The 23,217-nt window shown below is 46.9% G+C and overlaps 1 protein-coding gene across 2 annotated transcripts; it reads left to right on the top strand.

Annotated features, from left to right (window-relative positions):
• The first annotated feature begins 1,596 nt into the window (after positions 1-1,596).
• Positions 1,597-22,716, top strand: WAS (WASP actin nucleation promoting factor). 2 transcript variants are annotated; one of them, XR_014003200.1, is made up of 13 exons: positions 1,597-1,837; positions 3,883-4,023; positions 6,096-6,182; positions 7,121-7,217; positions 8,840-8,875; positions 10,334-10,384; positions 13,279-13,456; positions 13,914-13,956; positions 16,157-16,310; positions 18,660-19,045; positions 21,298-21,403; positions 22,140-22,322; positions 22,353-22,716. XR_014003200.1 is itself a non-coding variant. In XM_081175764.1 (12 exons), exons 1-12 carry the CDS (start codon positions 1,724-1,726, stop codon positions 22,190-22,192), a joined length of 1,446 nt encoding a protein of 481 aa, XP_081031890.1. In that variant the 5' UTR covers positions 1,597-1,723; the 3' UTR covers positions 22,193-22,716. The 2 variants fall into 2 exon arrangements, 1 of the variants encoding a protein (XP_081031890.1); XM_081175764.1 differs by having other exon boundaries at positions 22,140-22,716.
• Positions 22,717-23,217: the final 501 nt, after the last annotated feature.

Genomic DNA, 23,217 nt, shown 5'->3' on the forward strand with positions numbered 1-23,217 from the left:
ATTGCAGTTTTCGGGTCACCTTCAAAGTCCTACGTAGAGCACATGGCAGTAGTCTAAGCAGGAGATAACTAGAGCATGCACCACTCTGGCAAGACAGTCTGCGGGCAGGTAGGGTCTCAGCCTGCGTACCAGATGGAGCTGGTAGCTGCCCTGGACTCAGAATTTACCTGCCCCTCCATGGATAGCTGGGAGTCCAAAATGACTACCAGGCTGCACACCTGGTCCTTCAGGGGCACAGTTACCCCATTCAGGACCAGAGAGTCCCCCACACCCACCCGCCCCCTGTCCCCCCCAAAACAGTACTTCTGTCTTGTCAGGATTCAATCTCAATCTGTTAGTCGCTATCCATCCTCCAACCGCCTCCAGGCACTCACACAGGACCTTCACCGCCTTCACTGATTCTGATTTAAAAGAGAGGTAGAGCTGGGTATCATTTGCATACTGATGAACACCCAACCCAAACCCCCTGGTGATCTCTCCCAGCGGCTGCATGTAGATGTTGAAAAGCATGGGGGATAGGACAGAACCCTGAGGTACCCCACAAGTGAGAGCCCAGGGGTCTGAACACTCATCCCCACCACCACTTTCTGAACACGGCCCAGGAGGAAGGAGCGGAACCACAGTATAACAGTGGCCCCAGCTCCCAGCCCCTCTAGACTGTCCAGAAGGATGTTATGGTCGATGGTGTCAAAGGCCGCTGAGAGATCCAGCAGAACTAGGAAACAACTCTCACCTTTGTCCCTAGCCTGCCGGAGATCATCAACCAGCGTGACCAAGGCAGTTTCAGTCCCATGGTGAGGCCTGAATCCCGATTGGAAGGGATCCAAATGGTCCGCATCCTCTAGGCGTGCTTGGAGTTGTTCAGCAACCACCCACTCAATCACCTTGCCCAAGAATGGAAGATTTGAGACTGGGCTTGGCTTCTTTATTTGTGCCTCAATCTTGCTGGGTAGCTTTGGGCAGGCCCTCTCAAGAGGTTCAGGGAGACCCAGGCCACCTCCAGCTCTTGAGGGCCCTAGCCATAAAAAATGTCTGATGATCTCTGCCAACAATTTCTAGACCATCGATGTATTCCAACATGGAAACCAGAGACAGGTCATGCGCTTCTTATTACAGGGGAGAGACCAGGAGCTCACCAAGACAGTGGCTAAGTTCCTCTATTTGATTTTCTGTCGCCAAAGTAAGCTACAGGATCCTGCCCTTGCTGGAAACCCTCAGAGATGAGGTGGACTGCTCGCCTCTTCTGCCCTTTGGCGGGTGACTGTGCCGTTGGGGTGGCATCAAGATCGCACTGGCCTATCTATTCTGAATGTATTCTGAATGTTCTTATGTGATGCCAATAAAGATTACTTGACTTGCCCTAGCCATAATGATAATAAAGAAGGGAACAGGAAAACAAGGCACCGAAAAAGAGAAACCATTTTATTTTTTAAATTATCATTGAGTAAATGCTTCTCTAGTTTTTTGCTGGGCCGATGCACTAATGCGCAGCTCTCGGGTGAAATTGTTTTGTCACATTTTGCTCCAATGCACGTATCCGCACTTCCGGGGCCCTACTCTGACTGGGCCTGTGTCAGCCAGATGGGGAACCCAGCTTAGTGTGTGTGCATGCGTGTGACCCGGTGGTTTCTGAGCTTCCTGTTGAAAAGCCCTCGCAACGCGGAAGTTTGCTCTGGGTGAGATCGGAGAGCGCAGAGCCCCGAGGCATCTTGACAGGGCCAGGATGAGCCGGAGGTCCAACCCAGCAGCCCGGACGCAGCAGGAGAACGCGTCCTCCTCCCTCCTTGAGGACCATGAGAACCAGCAGGTCTTTGAACTGTTGGGCAGAAAGTGCACGGTAATTCTGTTATCATTTCACAGGGGCGGAAGGGCCTTGGAAGCAGAAGCCAGAACTTCCTGAGAGTCGAGGGGAGGGAGGAGGCTGCCACAAGGACGGCAGGTGGTTGTGGGCTGGGATTTAACGGCCACATGGGGGGGGGGGATTCAAGTGGTACAATGCAGAGGACCCCTGGGTTTGGTTTGGAGCAGGCGGCCTGGGGCCAGTCCCTCTCAGCTTGACTTCCCTTTCTGCACTGGCTTGAGGATAAATGAGAAAATGCTAGAAAATTATGACAAACAGTAAGAGAGCAGTCAGGAAGTGGTGGGGGAGTTAGGGGAGGGGTAGTACCTTGGGGGGGGGGGAGACCCCATCATCCCACAAATGCCCACTTCAGAGTTTCATTCTCTGGAACCGGTTCTGTTACAGGTGCCACGTAATACTCATTCTGTATTTGTAAAAAATCAATATTTTAGTGTGGCAGCACCTACACTTCGGAACTCCCTGCCTCTTGATGCAGACTTAAATTGGTAACTGACTAGCATTGTTTTGGAAATAAGAAGATGCCCCGGTCGGGGTGGTTTGAAACCAGCAGATGGTAATGCTCTGGGCTTGGGATGCTCAACGAAAACCTGATTTCTCACGGCATCTTGAATCTCTCTCACCTTCTGTGTAGAAGAGACTGGAGGTATTGCTATGAAGCAATCGCTTGATTTGTAAAGTGAGAATGCTGCAGGTCGTAGTTTGTAGGCTGCCTTGTCTGCAGGAAATGGGGGAAGAAAACCACTTCCTCAAGAGGCCCAGTGTGGTGGTTTGGGCAGTGATGACATCCGGAAAGCCCCATCGTGCAGTCAAACCCGCCTTCAGAATAGACCCTTTCACCTGGTTCAAAAATTCTGGACCAAAATATGAAGGGGAATATCCTTATCCACAAACAGATATGTGGCCTGTTATGTACTGAGTTGAATAGGATCCAAAAGGCAGCAGTCTGATTGGTCCTAGAAAAATAGGATTCAGAATGAAGCACTCTGATTGGTCCACAGGAGCCACCCAATCCAGCTCCAGGTGAAAGTGAATCTGCGACCTGATTGGCTTACAGGAGAATCCCAGAATTAGCCAATCACGTGAAGCCCATTGTGTAAATAATGTATATAAAGCAGAAACTCTGGGGGAACTTCCATTCCCCCTCACCATTATGGGCTGAATAAAGAGCATGAAATCCACTCTCGACTCTGAGTATATTTCATGGCCTGTAGTGACAAGATAAAAATCACTTAATTTGAAATATGCATCATACAACACGCTCCTCCTAGCCACTCCAAGCTGGGGGGGGGGGGGAGAGGCGTGATTTTTGCTCCTCCTTTGGCCTGCACCCGTGGCAGGGAACAACCTTCAAGGTACGTCCCTGGATGAGGCTGATGGGAAGTGGAGTCCTAAGGAAAGTTTCACAGGCATGGGCGTGGGCAGCTGGGGCCAGCTGTCTCCCCCTGAATCCTAAAAAAATATTTGAAAAGCATTAGAAATATTCAATTAACTGAGGTTCTGCTCCGCCCCCCACAAGCCTGCCCCCCAGTAACATCCTCTGTAGGGGGGGATTTCTACTCATGATCTCACAAAAAAAAGCTCAACAATGTTTCCCCCCCCAAAAAAAAAATCCTGGCTCTGCCTCTGTTCACAGGCCCCCATTTCATGGCTCCTCCGTGGTTTGAATCCAGCTGAGACCTGCCCTTATACTGACACAGGGGTCCTGGCCTCCTTGATTCCAAAATATGATACTTCCACAAAACACGACTTGGATCCTAGGAGAAGTTAATTTTAATAAGTTACTGGAATGACAGTTTGTTGTCTCCTTCTCCCAGTCCTTCTCAAAGCCCTGTAACTGCACCGCTCACAGTGCCCTAAATCTGCTCCTGGTTTTACCCCCTGGTCTATGGTTCTCCATCTTTGGGTTAGGGATTTGGTGTGGTTTGTAGGAAATTGAAGGAGGCGTGAGACTCTTACAGTGGCTGGGGATGGCATCCTTGGCACAGGTAGATCATTAACATGCGTTTGCTCTTTCCCGCTAGACCATGGTCACAACTGTGGCCCAACTCCTCCTGGCCTTGCCTCAAGGCAGCAGAAGCTGGTCCAAGCAAGGCTGCGGGGTCCTGTGCTTCGTGAAGGATAACCCCAGACGTTCCTATTTCATGCGCTTCTATGATTTGAAGGTACCAATTCCCTGGCTCCCTTGTGACCTTGCCCTTCATCCTGTCACCCTTCCAGGTGTGAGCCCCTGGAGCTCATTCATGAGAATAAAATGATGTCAAGTCCACAGAGCCTCTCCTCTTCCCGGAGGGGAGGTGTTGTGAGCGGGAACCTCTGCCCGCATTCGCAGGGGGCGTAACCAAGCCCCCTGCGTCACTGAGTCCTGTGCCCGCATCATGCCCACCAGCCAGCCAATATGGCTGGGTGGGGGCATGGTTTAGCCGTATTTGAATGACTGTGGGCACACGGACTCTCCGTTAATGTTCCTGGCTTCCTCGGATCACCTGCCCTTCCTCCCTTTAGGTTTTTGCTTCGTTTCTTGACCGTGCTATGGACTTTGGTTGGTCGCCTTGGTTGTCCAAGGGACCTGGTAGGATAGATAGATAGATAGATAGATAGATAGATGAATAGATAGATAGATAGATAGATAGAGAGATAGATAGATGATAGATAGATATAGATAGATGATAGATGAATAGATAGATGATAGATGATAGATGATAGATGATAGATAGATAGATAGATAAATAGATAAATAGATAAATAGATGAATTGATAGATAGATGATAGATAGATAGATAGATAGATAGATAGATAGATATAGATAGATATAGATAGATGATAGATAGATAGATAGATGATAGATAGATAGATATATGATAGATAGATAGATAGATAGATAGATAGATAGATAGATAGATATAGATAGATAATGATGATGATAGATAGATAGATAGATAGATAGATAGATAGATAGATGATAGATAGATGATAGATGGATAGATAGATGATATAGATAGATATAGATAGATAGATAGATATTCGCATTAGCCAACTGCCATAGCAATATAAAACAAGCAATATATACAATTAAAAAGACAACAATGGGTAAAAAGGACAATCAGATGACCAAGATTATCATTCAGATAGTGGCCCTTAATCTCATTGCACCCTCAATAAACCTAGCAACCTTTGCTGTTGTCTGATCATTTTGATCTGATAAAAGAAAGAACAATGTGGCCTCAGATGGGCGGCCTGGGATGGTAAGTAAGAGTGGGGTGATGATCTCATTCCTCAGATCTTTATAAAGGGGACAGGACAGGAGAACATGAGCCACTGTTTCAGATTGCCATCTCCACAGGGGCAGAGTCATTTCTCAGCTGGAATCTTTTGGTATCTGCCCTCAATCACGGCAGAGGGCATCACATCCAATCTGGCCAGTGTGAAGGCACATCTGTATTTTGGGAAGGAATTTTTTCCACTTGGGAGATTGGCACCAACTACTTGGTTCTTCGCCTACCTCGTAGCAAATCGTCACAACTTTGTTAGGCATTGGAAAATGTGTTGTGTGTCGGAGGGGAGGTTGTGGCCATCACCTACCCCTCCCCTTGAAGGGTATTCTGTTAAAGGAATTCAGCGGTCATGGTTCCTGTCTGATGCCCAGGTGGTGGCTAGGGCCATGGCACGACCCTCCAGTCAACAAGCTCCCCCTACAGGTTGTTAACCCTTTTGTGACTCCTTGCAGAACGGGCAGGAGTCAAGTATAGTCTGTTCGATCCAATGCCTAAGCCAATACCACTCACATCCTGTAACCAATAAAGTTATGGCCTTTTTTAGCCCATTAACCTAAAATACTTGTGTCTTATTTATCTCCAAGCGGGGGCGAGGCCTTGACTCACAACAAATGCTAGTGAGGAGAGAAGGTTTAGCCACAAGCCCAGGTCTGAATGGCACGGGCACAGGAGGGAAAGAAGACCAGGGGACACATTTGATTCAGTTTTTATTTAAAGGCTAACCTACTGTACCTAATTCACAGCTTCTGGAACAAGATTCCAAACAAACTATAGCTAGCCTTCCAAATTCACACTTATTTGAATTTGTCAATGCAGCTCTCCAGCCCGGTAATGTATACAAAAATGCACATACTGGGGTCAAGGAGGCATAAAAATGCATATATTGGTGGAAATAATGTACAGAAATGCATCATATTAAGGGGAATTGCTTCCTCTATCCCTTCTCTGCTCCTTTGTTTCAGGATAGGAAGATGACCTGGGAGCAGGAATTGTGCAGCCAGCTGGTCTACTTGGCTCCCACCTCTTATTTCCACACCTTTTCAGGAGATGTGAGTATTGACTCATAGAATCATAGAATTGTAGAGTTGGAAGGGACCCCACGGGGTCATCCAGTCCAACCCCCTGCAACGCAGGAATCTCAACTAGATCATATATGACAGATGACCATCCAATCTCTGTTTAAAAGTCTCCAAGGAAGGAGAGACCACCATCTTCTCTTGTGAGTCTGTTCTACCATCCAACAGCTCTTACTGTCAGAAAGTTCTTCAGAATCTCCTTTCTTGAGGCCATTGGCTCGGGTCCTAACCTCCAGAGCAGGAGAAAGCATGTGAGAGCTCTTTAGATTGTTGAAAATGTGGCTATGTGAATATGTGCATATATGTGTAGGCAGTGCTTTTTTCATTCAAAAATGTTTAGGGGTACTTTCATTTTGACTCAAGGAAATCACCATTTTATAGTTCAAATCAGGGGAAATAAATACAGTAAATGGACAAAAGTACAAAGATTCACAAAATGATTTGGGTTATGCTTACCCCCCAGTAAAAAAGCACTGTGTGTAGGATTCCTAAAATGTCCTGTGACTCTGCTTGGAGGGAAAGGCCAAAGGCTGCAGAGAAGAAGCACAAGCACATCAGAAAAAATAAAGCAAGCATTTTTAGTCACACATTCTACTGTGTTGTATGCAAGAAAAGTTAGCATGTGGAGATGAAAGCATTTTCTGCTTTGTTGCTTTTCATTAAAGTAACAATATAATTTCAAATGTACATCTATTGTTGTTTTTTAACTAAGCCTTCAAAATATAAAAGTTATTCAATTATATTTTAATAGATAAATAAATGTAAACTTGGGGAAACTCCAGCTCCCTTTTTCGGATGTGCATTGAGCTGTGTGACAGTTTTGTTAAAGGAGCTGGAGTCATATAGGGTTGTTCCCATGGGAACGGCCATGGTCCCATACCCCAGAGGTTTTGACTTGGGATTGCTTTCAGGAGTGCAACGTGGGGCTCAACTTTGCCGATGAGAATGAGGCATACAATTTTCAACAAATGGTGGAAGAGAAGATTCAGAAGAGGAACCAGAGAATGGGTAGGTGTCATGCCTCTTTCAAAATGGTGGCTGTAAGAAAATATGTCTGCAGGGTTTGCAACTCAGGGACAAATTGTACACTACAAACAAATGGAGAAAAAGTGGCTGCTTTTTCTGATGTGAAGCAGTTTGGGGAGCAGCGCTTCTTTGAGCAAAAAGTGGTGTCTTAACCCTTTCCCTGCCAGCCATTTCCCCATGCTAAATTGACACCAAATCCCCTGTAAAATTACATGTAAAACAAAAATAAACATTCAGATAAATGTTTCTGAATATGTTAACAAAGTTGTGTCAGTGTGTATATACCAAGAGGGATGCCAACTTTTTATAGGATTTGGGATTTGTTGGCAGGAGCTGCGGGGTCATGAGTGAAGAAGAGAGAATGCATTGAGAGCCAGTGTGGTGTAGTGGTTAAGAGCGGTAGACTCGTAATCTGGTGAACCGGGTTTGCTTCCCTGCTCCTCCACCTGCAGCTGCTGGGTGACCTTGGGCTAGTCACACTTCTCTGAAGTCTCTCAGCCCCACTCACCTCACAGAGTGTTTGTTGTGGGGGAGGAAGGGAAAGGAGATTGTCAGCCGCTTTGAGACTCCTTTGGGTAGTGATAAAGCGGGATATCAAATCCGAACTCTTCTTCAGGCTGGTGTACTACTGAGCTAAACAGGTGGGGGACATGAATAAGAGACATGCTAGCATGCAGCGTTTAGGCGTTTCATCCCCCGAACTCTAGTCTAGACATGGAAGCAAATTTGTTGCCCCAACCATGAGGGCTAGGAATAGAAACTCAATTAATTTCTCAATAATTCAACGTTTTCACAAAGTACCAAATTCCACCCACATGGAGCTGAAGAGTGAGCAACTCTCTCTATATATATATACAGTGGTACATCGGTTTACAAACTTAATCTGTTCCGGAAGTTCCTTCTGAAACTGAAACCATTCTTAAACCGAGGCGCACTTTCCCTAATGAGGCCTCCTGCCACCGGTGCCCTTCCACTGTTCAGATTCTGTTCTTAGACCAAGGTAAAGTTCTCAAACCAGGACACTATTTCTGGTTTTGCAGAGTTTGTAAACCAAATTGTTCTTAAACCGGACTGTTTTTAAACCGAGGTAAAGGTAAAGGGACCCCTGACCATTAGGTCCAGTTGTGGCCAACTCTGGGGTTGCGGCACTCATCTCGCTTTACTGGCCGAGGGAGCCGACGTACAGCTTCTGGGTCATGTGGCCAGCATGACTAAGCCGCTTCTGGTGAACCAGAGCAGCGCACAGAAACACCATTTACCTTCCCGCCGGAGCGGTACCTATTTATCTACTTGTACTTTGATGTGCTTTTGGACTTCTAGGTTGGCAGGAGCAGGGACTGAGCAACGGGAGCTCACTCCGTTGCGGGGATTCGAACCGCCGACCTTCTGATCGGCAAGTCCTAGGCTCTGTGGTTTAACCCACAGCGCCTCCCCCATCGTACCACTGTGTATATATATACTGATATGAGTGAGTGGTTCCTACAGCACAATGAACCCCTCTGCTGACCAAGACTCCATCTAAGAGGGGCCAGATTCTTCCAGGTACCCCTGAAGCATGGCAGAAAGGCTTGTCTCCTCTTCATAAATCTCTTCCTGTTTTATAGATAGACAGCCGCCACCTCCACCTCCAGTCAATGAAGGTATGTATCTGTGCAGCCCACATATCCCTATACTCTTTTGTGTCTGGTCGAAGCAGGGGCAATGGTGCTTTTTCTGCCAAGGATTACATTCCTTTCAGAATAATCTGTCAGTGGGCGCATGCCAGCTGTGGGTTGGGTCCAAAACCAGAGCCAGAAGCAGACACACCCACCCCTTTCTCATTCTTTATCTCTTTCTACCACACACTTTTTTCTCTCTCTTTATCATACCTCCTTTTCTCTCTCCCCCCCTATTTTTCCATGCCCTGTAGGTTTGCCAGGGGAGGGGTAGATTGCTCTTACCAGAAGCCTCACTTAACACTTACAGGGAGCTTTTAAAATAAGACTGGGGGCCACAAGTTACTCACCTGAGCTATTAAGTGCAGGGGGAAAGCCCTTGATAATCATAATTTGTCAGGAAGGATTCGAAACCTGCGGGATCAGAGATTCTTAGAGGACTGGAGTAATTATTTGAATTATTTGAAAAGCAATTGTGATAAACAGATTACGCTAGTAGGACTGCAAGAAGTTCTGTAAGGAGGACTTTGTGAAATATTGCAAGGAAGACTTTGAAAAGAATTATTAGTTAAGGACAATTAAAATTAATAGAGAAATTAAGAAATGCAGAACAAGTGATAAAGAATGGAAAATCTTTAGAGGTTGTTGACGGAAGTCTAAAATACTGTATAAGATAAGAAGTTATGTTAAATGATTGTTGGAACATATATGTTAAAAAAATTATAGATAGATGATAGATAGATGATAGATAGATAGATAGATAGATAGATAGATAGATAGATAGATATAGCTAGATAGATAGATATAGATAGATAATCATAATTTGTCAGTAAAGTGTGCTGGTTGAGGGCTCACTCCAGTTGCTTTAGAGTTGCGTTGCCATATTTCAAAAAGTGAAAATCCGGACAGAAAAGCTTTTTAAAGTTTTGCATCTAGACATTTACATTTCTGCCTGGACATGGTTACCGACTGCCATATCCCACCTATGGCATTCTGGACATATGGCAATCCCACTTTAGAGCCTGTGGATAGCAGTGCTGTCTTCAAGAAGTTCTCAGCAGCTCCCACAGGGAATTCTCCTGGAGCTGCTGATGGTGAGCTATCACTAGGGAGGTCAGAGAATTCCATTGGAAACACAAGCGGGAGTGAAAATTGCCAAAATCCACATGCTTGTCTGAGGCGAGGAAAGGAAATCTTCAAATGCTGCCTAAATAATTACAGTATTTTCTGCATTGTTTTGATATTTTCTTTTCATTGAAATAATCAGGTAATTATATGATTCCATCAGTTTTGTCCATAGCCGATAGCAAGGCCAACAATGTAGACTCTATCACAAGCTGAACTGCAGCAGAATAGAAACAGTGTTGGTTGTGACAAACACAGGACAGGATGGAAATTGCTGCCTCTTTACATCCTGATCACTACTTTTTTTGCATCTGTTAGACAGAAGACCAGCTCTCCCCCAGCCGCCATCTTCTGGGATTGACTCAAATGGTAAGCAGCTTGCAGAAACTCTGTTTGCGTGCTATTTGTTCATTTATTTAATGTGTACCCATATCCACAACTACAAGTTTGCCGGTCAGCTAACAAATGCAGCATGAAAACAGAGAATACAGCAATAAAATCAGAAACTTTCAGTAAGAGAAGCATCCAAAATGAACCATGGCAAAAGAGCTCTCGGTACAAGAGCCATAACAAAAAATTCCAAAAGAGATACAAGATCACGAAAATGATCTTTTATAATATAGGCAACATCCTGTGCTGGGCCACTGTGAAGTTTCACTACTCTCTGCAACCATCAGATGTCAAGGAAATAAACAACTATCTGACTTTTAGAAGACATCTGAAGGCAGCCCTGTATCGGGAATTTTTTTAATGTCTGATGTTTTACATTTTTTTATATATACTGTAAGCTGCCCAGAGTAGCTGGGGAAACCCAGCCGGATGGGCGGGGTATAAATAATAAAACTATTATGGGTATTATTATTATTATTAACCAGTTGTAGGGTTGCATGTGGCAGTAGTGCATTGGATTTAAAACTAAAAGGTCACCTATCATTGCCAAAGCACGGCATCCTTACTGGACATCCCTGTCCCTGGTGCTGTACCACTTGCTAAAGAGCACATCTCTCCATCACACCCTTGGGCTTATGGGAGCCCACCCACTATACTTTTCTAGGTGACCAAGATAAAATAAGGTAGAATTTTCTTCTTTGGCTGCTTATTCCAGTACCAGCAGCTCCATATTCTGTCATTATGTTGGTCAGGGGAGGAGAGGAGGGTCTTGGTCAGATCCTTTGTATGCTCCCCTCACCACAGTTTTCTTTAAAGGGGAAGATGTATACTTTTGCACAAGCAAAATAGGGGCAGCCCACCTTATCTATTTGTTTGTTTAAAGTATAATAATAATAATAATAATAATAATAATAATAATAATAATATTTATACCCCACCCATCTGGCTGAGTTTCCCTAGCCACTCTGGGTGGCTTACAGCACATGAAAAACTGTAAAACTTTAGACATGAAAAATTTCCCGATACGGGGTTGCCTTCAGCGATACCAAGGCAGTTTCAGTCCCATGATGAGGCCTGAATCCCAACTGGAAGAGATCCAAATGGTCTGCATCCTCTAGGCGTGCCTGGAGTTGTTCAGTGACCACCTGCTCAATCACCTTGCCCAAGAATGGAAGATTTGAGACTGGGCGACATTTGGCCATATTGGCCAGGTCCAAAGATGGTTTTTTAAGAAGTGGTTTAATAACCACCTCTTTCAGTGCGTCTGGGAAGGCTCTGCCACAGAGGGAAGCATTCACCACCCCACGAAGCCCATCACCTAGTCCTTCCCGGCTAGCTTTTATAAGCCAGGATGGGCAAGGATCAAGGAGACAGGTGGTTGGTTTCACTCGTCCAAGCAACCTGTCCACATCCTCAGAGGTAACAGATTGGAATTGACTAGACAGGACTCTAGCACTCTTCTGCCCCAGCCCTGCTCCCGTAGTGGAGTCTACCTCTTTCCAAATCTGCACTCAGAAAACTGGGTCTTCCAAAAAGGATGTCTGGTGCAAACTAATGACTTCCTAAAAATCACTGCAACTCCCCCCCCCCCCCCAGTATGACTTGGGTTGCTGTGCTTAAGAGAAACCTGGTGGACAAGCAGAGCCAAGAAGAGGCCCATCTACTTCATCCAACCGAGTCTTTGCTACACATGCCAGGTCAAGTCCTCCATCCACAATCAAATTGTGGATGACAGAGGTCTTGTGAATCATTGACCTGGCATTGCACAGCAGCACCTTAAGGTCATGTCGGTCTCCCTTGTTGATTCCAGTATCCTTCTGGTCAAGACAAAACCCGGAGGCAGAGATAGATTCAAACAATGACTAAGCCTGCCTCCTCGGTAATGACATGGTCTGGTCCTAGCATAACTCCTCCTCTTACCCATGATCACTGAGATCAGGTGTCCCAGTGCCCTTGGAACCTGCCACAGCCATTCTGTTGACTGGGATCCACTCCCAGGTAGTCCTGGGATATGTTATACAAACTATATAATAAACCAATAAAACAGTAGAAACTAATAATAAAAAATTGCAGTTACAGTGGTACCTCTGGATGCGAATGGGATCCGTTCCAGAGCCCCGTTTGCATCCTGAAGCGAACGTAAGATGCAACTGCGCATTTGCGCGTGCACGGGTCGTGTTTCACCACTTCCGCGCATGACGTCATTTTGAGCGTCTGCACATGCGCAAGCGGTGAAACCCAGAAGTAACACGCTCTGTTACTTCCGGGTCGCCGTGGAGCACAACCCAAAAATATTTAAGCTGAAGCATATTCATCCCGAGGTATGACTGTATACTAAAATTAAACTAATCCCCAGACCCAACTAAACATTCATCCCACCCCCAACAGAGCAAAAAACAAACAAACCCAACAAGAACCAAAATTTTAAAACGCCATAGATTAAAAACTATTTTAAAACATTTTAAAAAATTTAAAAGCAATTTCAATAGTTGCCCCAACCCCAGACTTTGTTCCCGTGAGTTTGGGCTCCAGTGCTCACAGCAGGGCAATGTCCCTCCGGCCTCCCAGGAGTCCCTTACACTGAGCAGGGTGAGTCTGGGCTCTGTCCCCTAGGCCAGGTGGAAAGGGTCTTGCAGGGAGCAGTCTTCAGCACTTACAGTGGGGCAATATCTATCCAGCTCTTTAGCTGCAAATGTTCCCAGTGACTTAGGTAAAATAAACACACACATGCAGTCAAACAAAGCTAGAGAATAAAGAGATGAAACATAGAAAGAAAAACAATGTATGAGATGGTGGGCAACACAGGGAGTGTTGTAGAGGGAGGTCTGATTGATAGGTGTTCGCTTCCTCACCCCATCTTATGTTCCCCAAAGGACGTGGCATGCAGCCAAACTCTCCTCCAGCATCTCTGCCTCTGGCAACGGTTGACATCCAGAATCCAGACATCACATTTTCCCGCTACCGTGGACTTCCTGTTCCTACTGCAGTGGAGAAAAAGAAGGGGAAGAAAAAGATTTCAAAGGCTGACATTGGTGCTCCAAGTGGGTTCAAGTGAGTGCTTGTGGAAGTTATGCAGACTCTCAAAGACTGGGATCTGGGGAGAGTAGGACACCTTCAAATTTCAAACAACATAACAGAAAGGATTCCTTGACTTCAGTTTCTTTTTCTGAAGTTTTCATATCAGGCTTTCTTTGTTTTGCCCTTGAAACTTTTGTTTCTTTACTAGCATATGGAAATTTTCTATGAAACACAGCTTGAGAACTACTTCCGTAGCATAGTGTGTGTAACCCTAACCCACAGCAGAGGACTGCCATGCTGTGCTTTGCACATGCGCAGGTGCTGCCTCATATGGAAATGTGGTGGAAACATAAGTAGGATGCAAGCAAGTCACAATATGCTGCAGATGGAAGGAGGAGAGGGGAAGTCGAAGAGTTCTGGAAGCCGTCATGTGGACGCATTGCGATGCAAGGCCTTCACTCATTGAATGTCTTCTGTGATTCCTTTCCAGGCATATCCAGCACATTGGATGGGATCCCAACAGTGGATTTGACGTACGTAGCCATGGTGATTCATCAATAGACTTCAAAGAGAGAGAATCTCAGTGGGGGGGAATTATCCTGAGGTCTCACATGCGTATGAGATGAGACATGCGTATGAAATGTAAAGTATTGCACTTGGGCAAAAAAAATGAGAGGCACAAATACAAGATGGGTGACACCTGGCTTGAGAGCAGTGCATGTGAAAAGGATCTAGGAGTCTTGGTTGACCACAAACTTGACATGAGCCAACAGTGTGATGCAGTAGCTAAAAAAGCCAATGCAATTCTGGGCTGCATCAATAGGAGTATAGCATCTAGATCAAGGGAAGTAATAGTGCCACTGTATTCTGCTCTGGTCAGACCTCACCTGGAGTACTGTGTCCAGTTCTGGGCACCACAGTTCAAGAAGGACACTGACAAACTGGAACGTGTCCAGAGGAGGCCAACCAAAATGGTCAAAGGCCTGGAAACGATGCCTTATGAGGAACGGCTAAGGGAGCTGGGCATGTTTAGCCTGGAGAAGAGGAGGTTAAGGGGTGATATGATAGCCATGTTCAAATATATAAAAGGATGTCATATAGAGGAGGGAGAAAGGTTGTTTTCTGCTGCTCCAGAGAAGCGGACACGGAGCAATGGATCCAAACTACAAGAAAGAAGATTCCACCTAAACATTAGGAAGAACTTCCTGACAGTAAGAGCTGTTTGACAGTGGAATTTGCTGCCAAGGAGTGTGGTGGAGTCTCCTCCTTTGGAGGTCTTTAAGCAGAGGCTTGACAACCATATGTCAGGAGTGCTCTGATGGTGTTTCCTGCTTGGCAGGGGGTTGGACTCGATGGCCCTTGTGGTCTCTTCCAACTCTATGATTCTATGATTCTATGAGACTTTGGAGTTACTGAAGTCCAGCAAACTCTGTGTTTATACATAGAATCATAGAATTGTAGTGTTGGAAGGGACCCTGCAATGCATGACGTGCTTATTTACATCATACCTCACTGAAAACATGAGGCCCTTTCTCTCAAGGTTTGCTTGTATATTCCAATTATAAGGTGTTGTCAGAGCTAGTTGCTGTGCCAAAAAGTTTAGACTGGAGCCAAAAAGAAGCAATGCTGTTCTTTAGGAAGAGCAGGTGGTCTCCTAGTTACTCTTTTCATTGAACAGCTTTGATTCAGAAGCTTCTGTAGGGATATCACCTGGCCTGTTCTCGCCTCTCAGCTGGTATGGCTAGTCTTCTTCCTGCATTTGGCTGGAGTTGGGTGATAAGGCACAGCCTAAACAGCTACAGGAAGGATGTGGGACCCTCCAGTTGTTGCTGGACTCTAACTCCCTTCAGCCCTAGCCCGCAGGCCCAGTGGTCAGAGGGACAGTGGTACCTCGAGTTACAAACGCCTCAGATTACAAACGCTTCAGGTTACAAACTCCGATAATATGGAAGAGTTACCTCGAGTTGAGAACTTTGCCCCAGTCTGAGAACGCCTCTAGTTAAGAACAGTTTCAGGTTAAGAACGCACCTCCACAACGAATTAAGTTTGTAACTAGAGGTACCACTGTAATGCTTAAAGATAGTTGAAGTTTTAAGATTGATTTGACTATGAAGAAGGTTTAAGGTGATGGTAGGTTAGGCAGGTAGGTAAGGCGATGGTAGGTTAGGCATGGAGGGACGTGGGTGGCGCTGTGGGTAAAACCTCAGTGCCTAGGACTTGCTGATCGTAAGGTTGGCGGTTCGAATCCCCACGGCGGGGTGAGCTCCCGTCGTTCGGTCCCAGCTCCGGCCCACCTAGCAGTTCGAAAGCAAGTAGTGCAAGTAGATAAATAGGTACCGCTTTATAGCGGGAAGGTAAACGGCATTTCCGTGTGCAGCACTGGTGCTGGCTCGCCAGTTGCAGCTTCGTCACGCTGGCCACATGACCCGGAAGTGTCTTTGGACGGCGCCGGCTCCCGGCCTCTTGAGCGAGATGAGCGCACAACCCTAGAGTCGGTCACGACTGGCCCGTACGGGCAGGGGTACCTTAGGTTAGGCAGAGGTTAGGACTGTATAATTGTTTTAACCGTACCAGCTACCTCATTCTATGCTGGAAGAACTTGAGCATTGGCTGAAGTAGATGGGCACTGAACAGACATTCTCTCTCTCTCTCTCTCTCTCTCTCTCTCTCTCACACACACACACACACACACACACACACACACACACACATTTGTCTATGTTTTTATTTCAGGTGAATAATTTAGATCCCGATTTGAAGACATTCTTCTCCCAGGCGGGAATCAGTGAGGCTCAACTGACTGATGTTGAGACTTCAAAGATTATCTATGACTTCATTGAAGGCCAAGGGGGGCTGGAGGCTGTGAAGGAAGAGCTGAGACGACAGGGTGAGCTGCTGGAATGGGAGGGGCTCCGACCTCAGGTATAATTGGCTGCCTCTCTGAGACTGGACCAGTGAATGGCTCCAGATCCTGGTCTCTAACTAATACTACACTGACTATTAGAAGGCCTATCCATGCTGAACGTTTTGTTTGAGCTTGGATGTGCTGATCTGAGTAATAACTTCTGGAGCGGTAGCCATGTTAGTCTGTTGCAGTAAGAACAACAAAGATCCTTGTGTCACCTCAAACGGTTACCGATTTATGACAGCTTAAATGTTTGTGCATTAGTAGCGGGTGGCGCTGTGGGTTAAACCACAGAGCCTAGGGCTTGCCGATCAGAAGGTCGGCGGTTCGAATCCCCGCGATGGGGTCTGCTCCCATTGCTCGGTCCCAGCTCCTGCCAACCTAGCAGTTTGAAAGCACGTCAAAGGGCAAGTAGATAAATAGGTACCACTCCAGTGGGAAGGTAAACGGCGTTTCCGTGCACTGCTCTGGTTCGCCAGAAGTGGCTTAGTCCAGTGTTTCCCAACCTTTTTTGGGCAACGGCACACCTGTTTAATGAAAAAAATCTCGCGGCACACCACCATTACAGCCCCGTGACGTCAGCGCGCAGCGTCACGCCGGGAGGGACGCACGAAAGTGAAAGTTTTTTCCCTCCCCCTTGCCGGGGAACCTCCAAGCTTTGGGGGTGGGAGGAGGCAGCAGAGCGAGGGACTGAGGGACGGCGGCAACTGAGGCGGCGGCGGCTGTTGTGGTGGTGGCGGCGATAGCGGGCGGAGGAGGGGGCGGCGGCGGGGCTTGAGGAGCCGTCGCCGGGAGTTGCTGCTGCTGCTGTTGCTGCTGCTGCCCGGACATGCCGGCCTCCTCCTCCTCCGCTGTCTCGCGCTCCTCCCTTTTGCACGCGCTTCCCCGCCGCTCGGCACCACCACCGCGGAGCTGCCCCCGGCTCGACGCGGATCCTCGCCGCCGCCTCAGTTGCCGCCGTCCCTCAGTCCCTCGCTCGGAATTCAGCTCGGAATTCAGCCTGAGGAAAACCCCAAGTCCCCACATTTCTAGTTTCCGCGCCCTTTAAAGGGCGATACGAGCCCCACGGCAGGCAGGCAGGCAGAGCTGGGAAGGGGGTTTCCAGGGGACACGGCAGCTCCTCGAAAGGCTTCTCTCAGCTGCGCTCAATCCGCCTCGGAGAGGATTTCCCCTCCGGTCCCATGCGTTCGTTTGGGGCATCGCTCCGGCTGCTCCCTCTCCCGCCGCGCGGGAGCGATGCCTCTCTCTGGCTCTCCCTCCGCACAGGCTGAGGGAGGGAGGGAGGTGCGCGTGTGACCCGTCTCTGCTGGGAGACCAAACCCAGCGAGGCAGAGTGGCGCGGAGGCGCCCAGGCAGCGCTGCCGGCTGCGAGGAGGAGCGCCAGGCAGCAGCAGGAGGCGCGGCCTCTCCTCGCCGCCGCCGCCCCGCCTCTCGCCGCCCGACTCGCCCGCCTCCCTCCAGGCATCTCGCGGCACACGAGGCAACGTCTCACGGCACACTCGTGTGCCGCGGAACACCGGTTGGGAAACACTGGCTTAGTCATGCTGGCCACATGACCTGGAAGCTGTACGCCGGCTCCCTCGGCCAGTAAAGCGAGATGAGCGCCGCAACCCCAGAATCATCTGCGACTGGACCTAACAGTCAGGGATCCCTTTACCTTTACATTTTAGAGTCCACTTACAAGATGCATGGATTGTAGTCCACAATTGGCATTGGCATGCAGGGGTGTGTCTACGCGTATAAATTTATCTTTCACCATTGAGTGGTGGAATTTGGGGCTGTGTGTTCATCGGTATGCTGTTGCCCTTCACATCTATCTCTGCTTTTCATCTTCAGCAATGGGGGGGGGGTGCATGTTCTGAATCAGAGCCTGGGTGCAATTATGGACTGAATGAAGGCCAATAAAGGGAATCTCAATCCAGACAAGACAGAGCTATTGTTAGTGGGTAGCTCTTCTGACTGGATGACTGCATGTTCTTGATGGGGCTGCAGTCTCTCCGAAGGAAGAAGTCTGTAGTTTTGTGATTCTCCTGGATCTTTTTCTGTCATGTGAGGGCCACAGTCGCATGGAGTGCTTTCTACCAGTATACCACTATTTGCCAAGGGTAACCTAGCTTCCGTAGGCTATGCTCTACTAGAGCTATGCTCTGGTAACCTCCCAGCAACTGGTATTCAGAGAGAGACAATAATCCTTATTGCTCTTACTGATCTAATCGTGATCAGCACAATAAGCCATCTATCAAAGTATTTTTGCTCGTTCTAGAATACATGGATAGTTCTCTACTAAAGCTGCCCACTGGGATTTTAGTGTTGATATTTGTCTCATTTCAGGTCCAAGTCACCCTCCACCCCCACCCCCAAATCGTTCTGGCCCTGGACATAGCCGAAGTGGTCCTCTACCACCCATCCCACCTGTATCAAACAGGGGAGCTGTCCCTTCACCTCCACAGCCCTCTCGAGGACAGCCCAGCCCTCAGTGGGGACCTCCTCCACCAGTCTCTCGGCCGGGAGCAGCTCGTCCCCCACCACCCCCAGCTGGGTCAGCCCCACCGCCACCCCCACCCCCGCCACCCCCACCACCCCCTCCTGCATTCCCAAGTTCTTCCCCATGTCCCCCTCCCCCTCTTCCCTCTGGAGGGCTTAGCTCACCTGCTGTTGCCTCCACCGGACGTGGTGCTTTACTGGATCAGATACGCCAAGGAATACAACTCAATAAGGTAAGACACGGTGGAGAGCATCAAAGGGTGGTTCATGCTTAGTGTGTTAAGTATGATTTCTCATATATGATTTCCCTGGTTGGATTGGCTAGAGCAGGCATGTCCAACAGGTAGCTCATGATCCACTGGTAGATCACTGGACGTCTGTGGTAGATCACCAGTAGATCCCCAAAGAAGCTCAACAACTTTGACCTGAACCCCCCAAAACAGGACTTTCCTTCCAAAACAACCCCTCAACATCTTTGCCCTGCACCCCCAAAATGGAGGTAGATCACTGCCAGTTTTTAACTCTGTGAGTAGATCACAGTCTCTTGGGAGTTGGCCACCCCTGGGCTAGAGAATTACTTAAGAACCAGATGTGGCAGGAGGATAGCAAAGTTATGGCAATGTGTGATAATGGAGGAAAGAAATATGATGTCAGACTTAACTGTTCTCATTACATTAAGGCCTAGTTCTCCAGTTCTCTGCCACTTCAGACTGCAGGTGGGGAATCACATGATGGAATACTCCCCAATTGGGAGGGGGGGGACATCTATATATTAGAGAGGGTTCCAACTTGTTGGTACATATGTACACATGTGGTGGGAATGTCTTTGTGCCTCAACTTTCTGGGTGGGGTGATGTTTAAGGAAATTAACTCCAACATTGAACAGTGGGCTCACCCTGCCTTGCAGTTATCACGGTTAAACCTATATATAGGTTTAGATTTAGAATTGAAACACAAAGGATTGCTGGGTCATTTACTGGAAGCAGCAAGGACCATCATAGCTTGCAACTAGGGATTTTCATGGAGTGATATTTGACCTGTGGTATTAGAGAGTATGAAGACAGGAGTGCCTGGCGTGCTCTGGTCCATGGGGTCAAGAAGAGTCAGACACGACTAAACGACTAAACAACAACAACAACAATTAGAGAGTATAGCAGACGGCTGCTTTAGAAAAAAATAGAAGTTTAGAAAAAAAACTTTAGAAAAGTTTAGGGTTGCCCCTGGCCAGAAATAGAAGGGCCCTTTTGAAACAATTAACTTTGCTAGTGTAGTAGAACATGGTTGCCAACTGCCATCATCAAATGTTTCCTTTTGGACATTATATTTTTTGCTACTTTTTGATATTTTTATGCACCTAAAAGGAGGGAAAAGAGAAATGGACTAATATATGTATTTTTAAGAAGTGCTGCTGTGCTAAATTCTGAGACAATGTGTTTTCATTTTGCTAGGCACCTATTTTTCACTTACTGACAATTTGCCTTAATTGTCTTTATGCTTATGTACACATATATGTAATATTGTGATGGCATTATACTCTCTCTTTGCTTTTGTTTTTGCTTTGCTTTACCCTTTTAAACATCTCAATAGAAAAATTAAGGCAAATAAAACTAAAAATAAATATTTCCTACTAGTGTGACAGGGAGAAAACTAGGCCAGAACCCTTCTCTCTATTACTTAGAATTTTATGTGGAAGGAAGTACTCACCTGGAGTACTGTGTCCAGTTCTGGGCACCACAGTTCAAGAAGGACACTGACAAACTGGAACGTGTCCAGAGGAGGGCAACCAAAATGGTCAAAGGCCTGGAAACGATGCCTTATGAGGAACGGCTAAGGGAGCTGGGCATGTTTAGCCTGGAGAAGAGGAGGTTAAGGGTTGATATGATAGCCATGTTCAAATATATAAAAGGATGTCACATAGAGGAGGGAGAAAGGTTGTTTTCTGCTGCTCCAGAGAAGCGGCCACGGAGCAATGGATCCAAACTACAAGAAAGAAGATTCCACCTAAACTTTAGGAAGAACTTCCTGACAGTAAGAGCTGTTTGACAGTGGAATTTGCTGCCCAGGAGTGTGGTGGAGTCTCCTCCTTTGGAGGTCTTTAAGCAGAGGCTTGACAACCATATGTCAGGAGTGCTCTGATGGTGTTTCCTGCTTGGCAGGGGGTTGGACTCGATGGCCCTTGTGGTCTCTTCCAACTCTATGATTCTATGATTCTATGAAGTGTTATCTCTGGAAGAACATTCAGTGGTATAAGCCCCCCTGTAATTTAAAGTGGTATAGCCCGGACATGGTCAATTGCGTTTGTGCAAACTAGTCTTAAATATTTGCCTTCTACCACTGTCCACTGGATTGTGACAGTTGTATCTGTTTTGAGGAAGAGCAGCGTGAACAAAGACAGCTTTGTGTGGCTGAAAGGTTCGTGTGGGTTCTAAGGGCCGTCAACATTCGAAGCCCTAATGACACCACCTGCAATCCTTTTACCTTTTAGACCCCTGATGTGCTGGAACCGCCATCGCCTGCACAGAGCTCTGAAGGCCTGGTAGGAGCTCTTATGCATGTGATGCAGAAGAGGAGCAAGGTCATTCATTCCTCAGGTGAATTTTGTTGCATCCGATGCATCTCATCCTTTGGACTGCGTGCTTACAGACAAAAACTTAACAAACTGTCTAAAGTTTTGTGCTTGACTGGAAAGGACAAAGCTAAGATCTGAGGCAGAGCCAGTGGCATTTTGCAAGGGGTAAAATCTTGATTCCTGCACTGGTATTGTATCTAGTATTAAACAGGTACAGTGGTACCTTTGGTTGTGAACGGGATCCGTTCTGGAGCCCTGTTCGCAACATGAGCAGAACGCAACCCACGTCTGCGCGTGCCGCAATTTGCCGCTTCTGCATGATGTCATTTTGAGCATCCGCGCATGCGGCGAAACCCGGAAGTAACCCTTTCCAGTACTTCCGGGTCGCTGCGGGACACAACCTGAAAACGCTCAACCTGAAGCAAACGCAACATGAGGTATGACTGTAAATGCAAAGGGTTCTGTCCAATGCCACTGTTACTCAGAGGAGAACCATTGAAATCAATAGAGATTGCTAACTTTAGTCCACTCATTTATTATTTTAAAAAACGGGTCTACTCTGAGTAGGACTAGCACTGAATACAACTCCAAGGGAGAAGGGCAGGCTGGAATAACTTGTAAGTATGGGGAGGTGGTTTGGGTGAATGAATGGGATGACCATTCATTCCTGTATGGAAAAAGAGGTGTAGGTGCACTTTAGAAGTGCTATTCGGGAAAGCCTCCTCTCACATTGTTGCTTTGTTCTATTGTACCCACAGATGACGATGAAGACAATGGTGATGATGAAGAGGATGACGAGTGGGATGACTGAGTCCAGAAGGATGCAAAGCCTGATCCTTCTGACAATCTGTTTCTGTCTGAATTGCTGTGGGCATTTAATCAGACTGCTACTCTGTTATGGTCCCCCTCACAATCTGTGCAGAAATCCAGTAGGTGCAAGGGCAGCTCCGCTTTAGTCCCTGCAGTGGCAGGTCATTATTTTCCCATTCCTCCTCTCCAGCATCACTTAGGCTAAAGAATAATTCCCATTCTGTGCACCTGCAAGCCTTTGACAGTCTTAGAAAGTTCGGCTGTAATCCTCCCTCTTTCAAACCCTCAGTCTTGACAATACCACTTCTAATCTCCTCTAACTTTCTAAGAGCCATATTATCTTTCATCCAGCCCCTTCATCCTCCTTTCTTTCTCCTCGATGTATAATCTTGTGTGTCTTTAAGAAGTGGTTCCCCCTTTGAGGCCAATGTGCAGGTATGAAGATTACAGGAATGTAAGCAAAACCTCTGTCTTATAAAATAACCAGTGTATTGTTAACACACATAAAAATCCTAGTTGACCGAATTATTTGCACGCCTTTCGGAGGAATGTTTTCCCTTCCTTTAGTTTTACCTTTGGGTAGGGGTGGCCGGGATGCAGTCTCCAAACTTTAAGACAGGTATACTGTGCCTATTTACTTTCAAATTTGGTTGTTTTGACTGCAGTGTGATAGAGGGGACGCAATTCCAGATTTGACTTCAATGAATCCTTATTCTTTTATTTACGGTATTATAGATATATACTGAAAACTAAAGTATTTTCAGCGGCTTGGATCCTAATTTGCTCTTCTCTCCGCACAAGGGAGGGTGTGTGATTTCTGCCAAATGGTCTGCAACGCCCCACATCATATCTTACACCATTCCCAGTGGTCCCCCACTGGACGCAGAAGGTTGTGAAAGAAAGGGGAGGTGGGAAAGTCCAGTTCCATGAACTCTGTTCTATTCCAGGGAAGGAAAATTGGCTTGGATCTTAATGTGCCTGTTGGACAGAACAAAACGAAAACAAAAAAATGTCTGGAAGACCACA

This window comes from Podarcis bocagei (assembly GCF_964188305.1).
Source record: "Podarcis bocagei genome assembly, chromosome: 17".
In the NCBI taxonomy this organism is placed as follows: domain Eukaryota; kingdom Metazoa; phylum Chordata; class Lepidosauria; order Squamata; family Lacertidae; genus Podarcis; species Podarcis bocagei.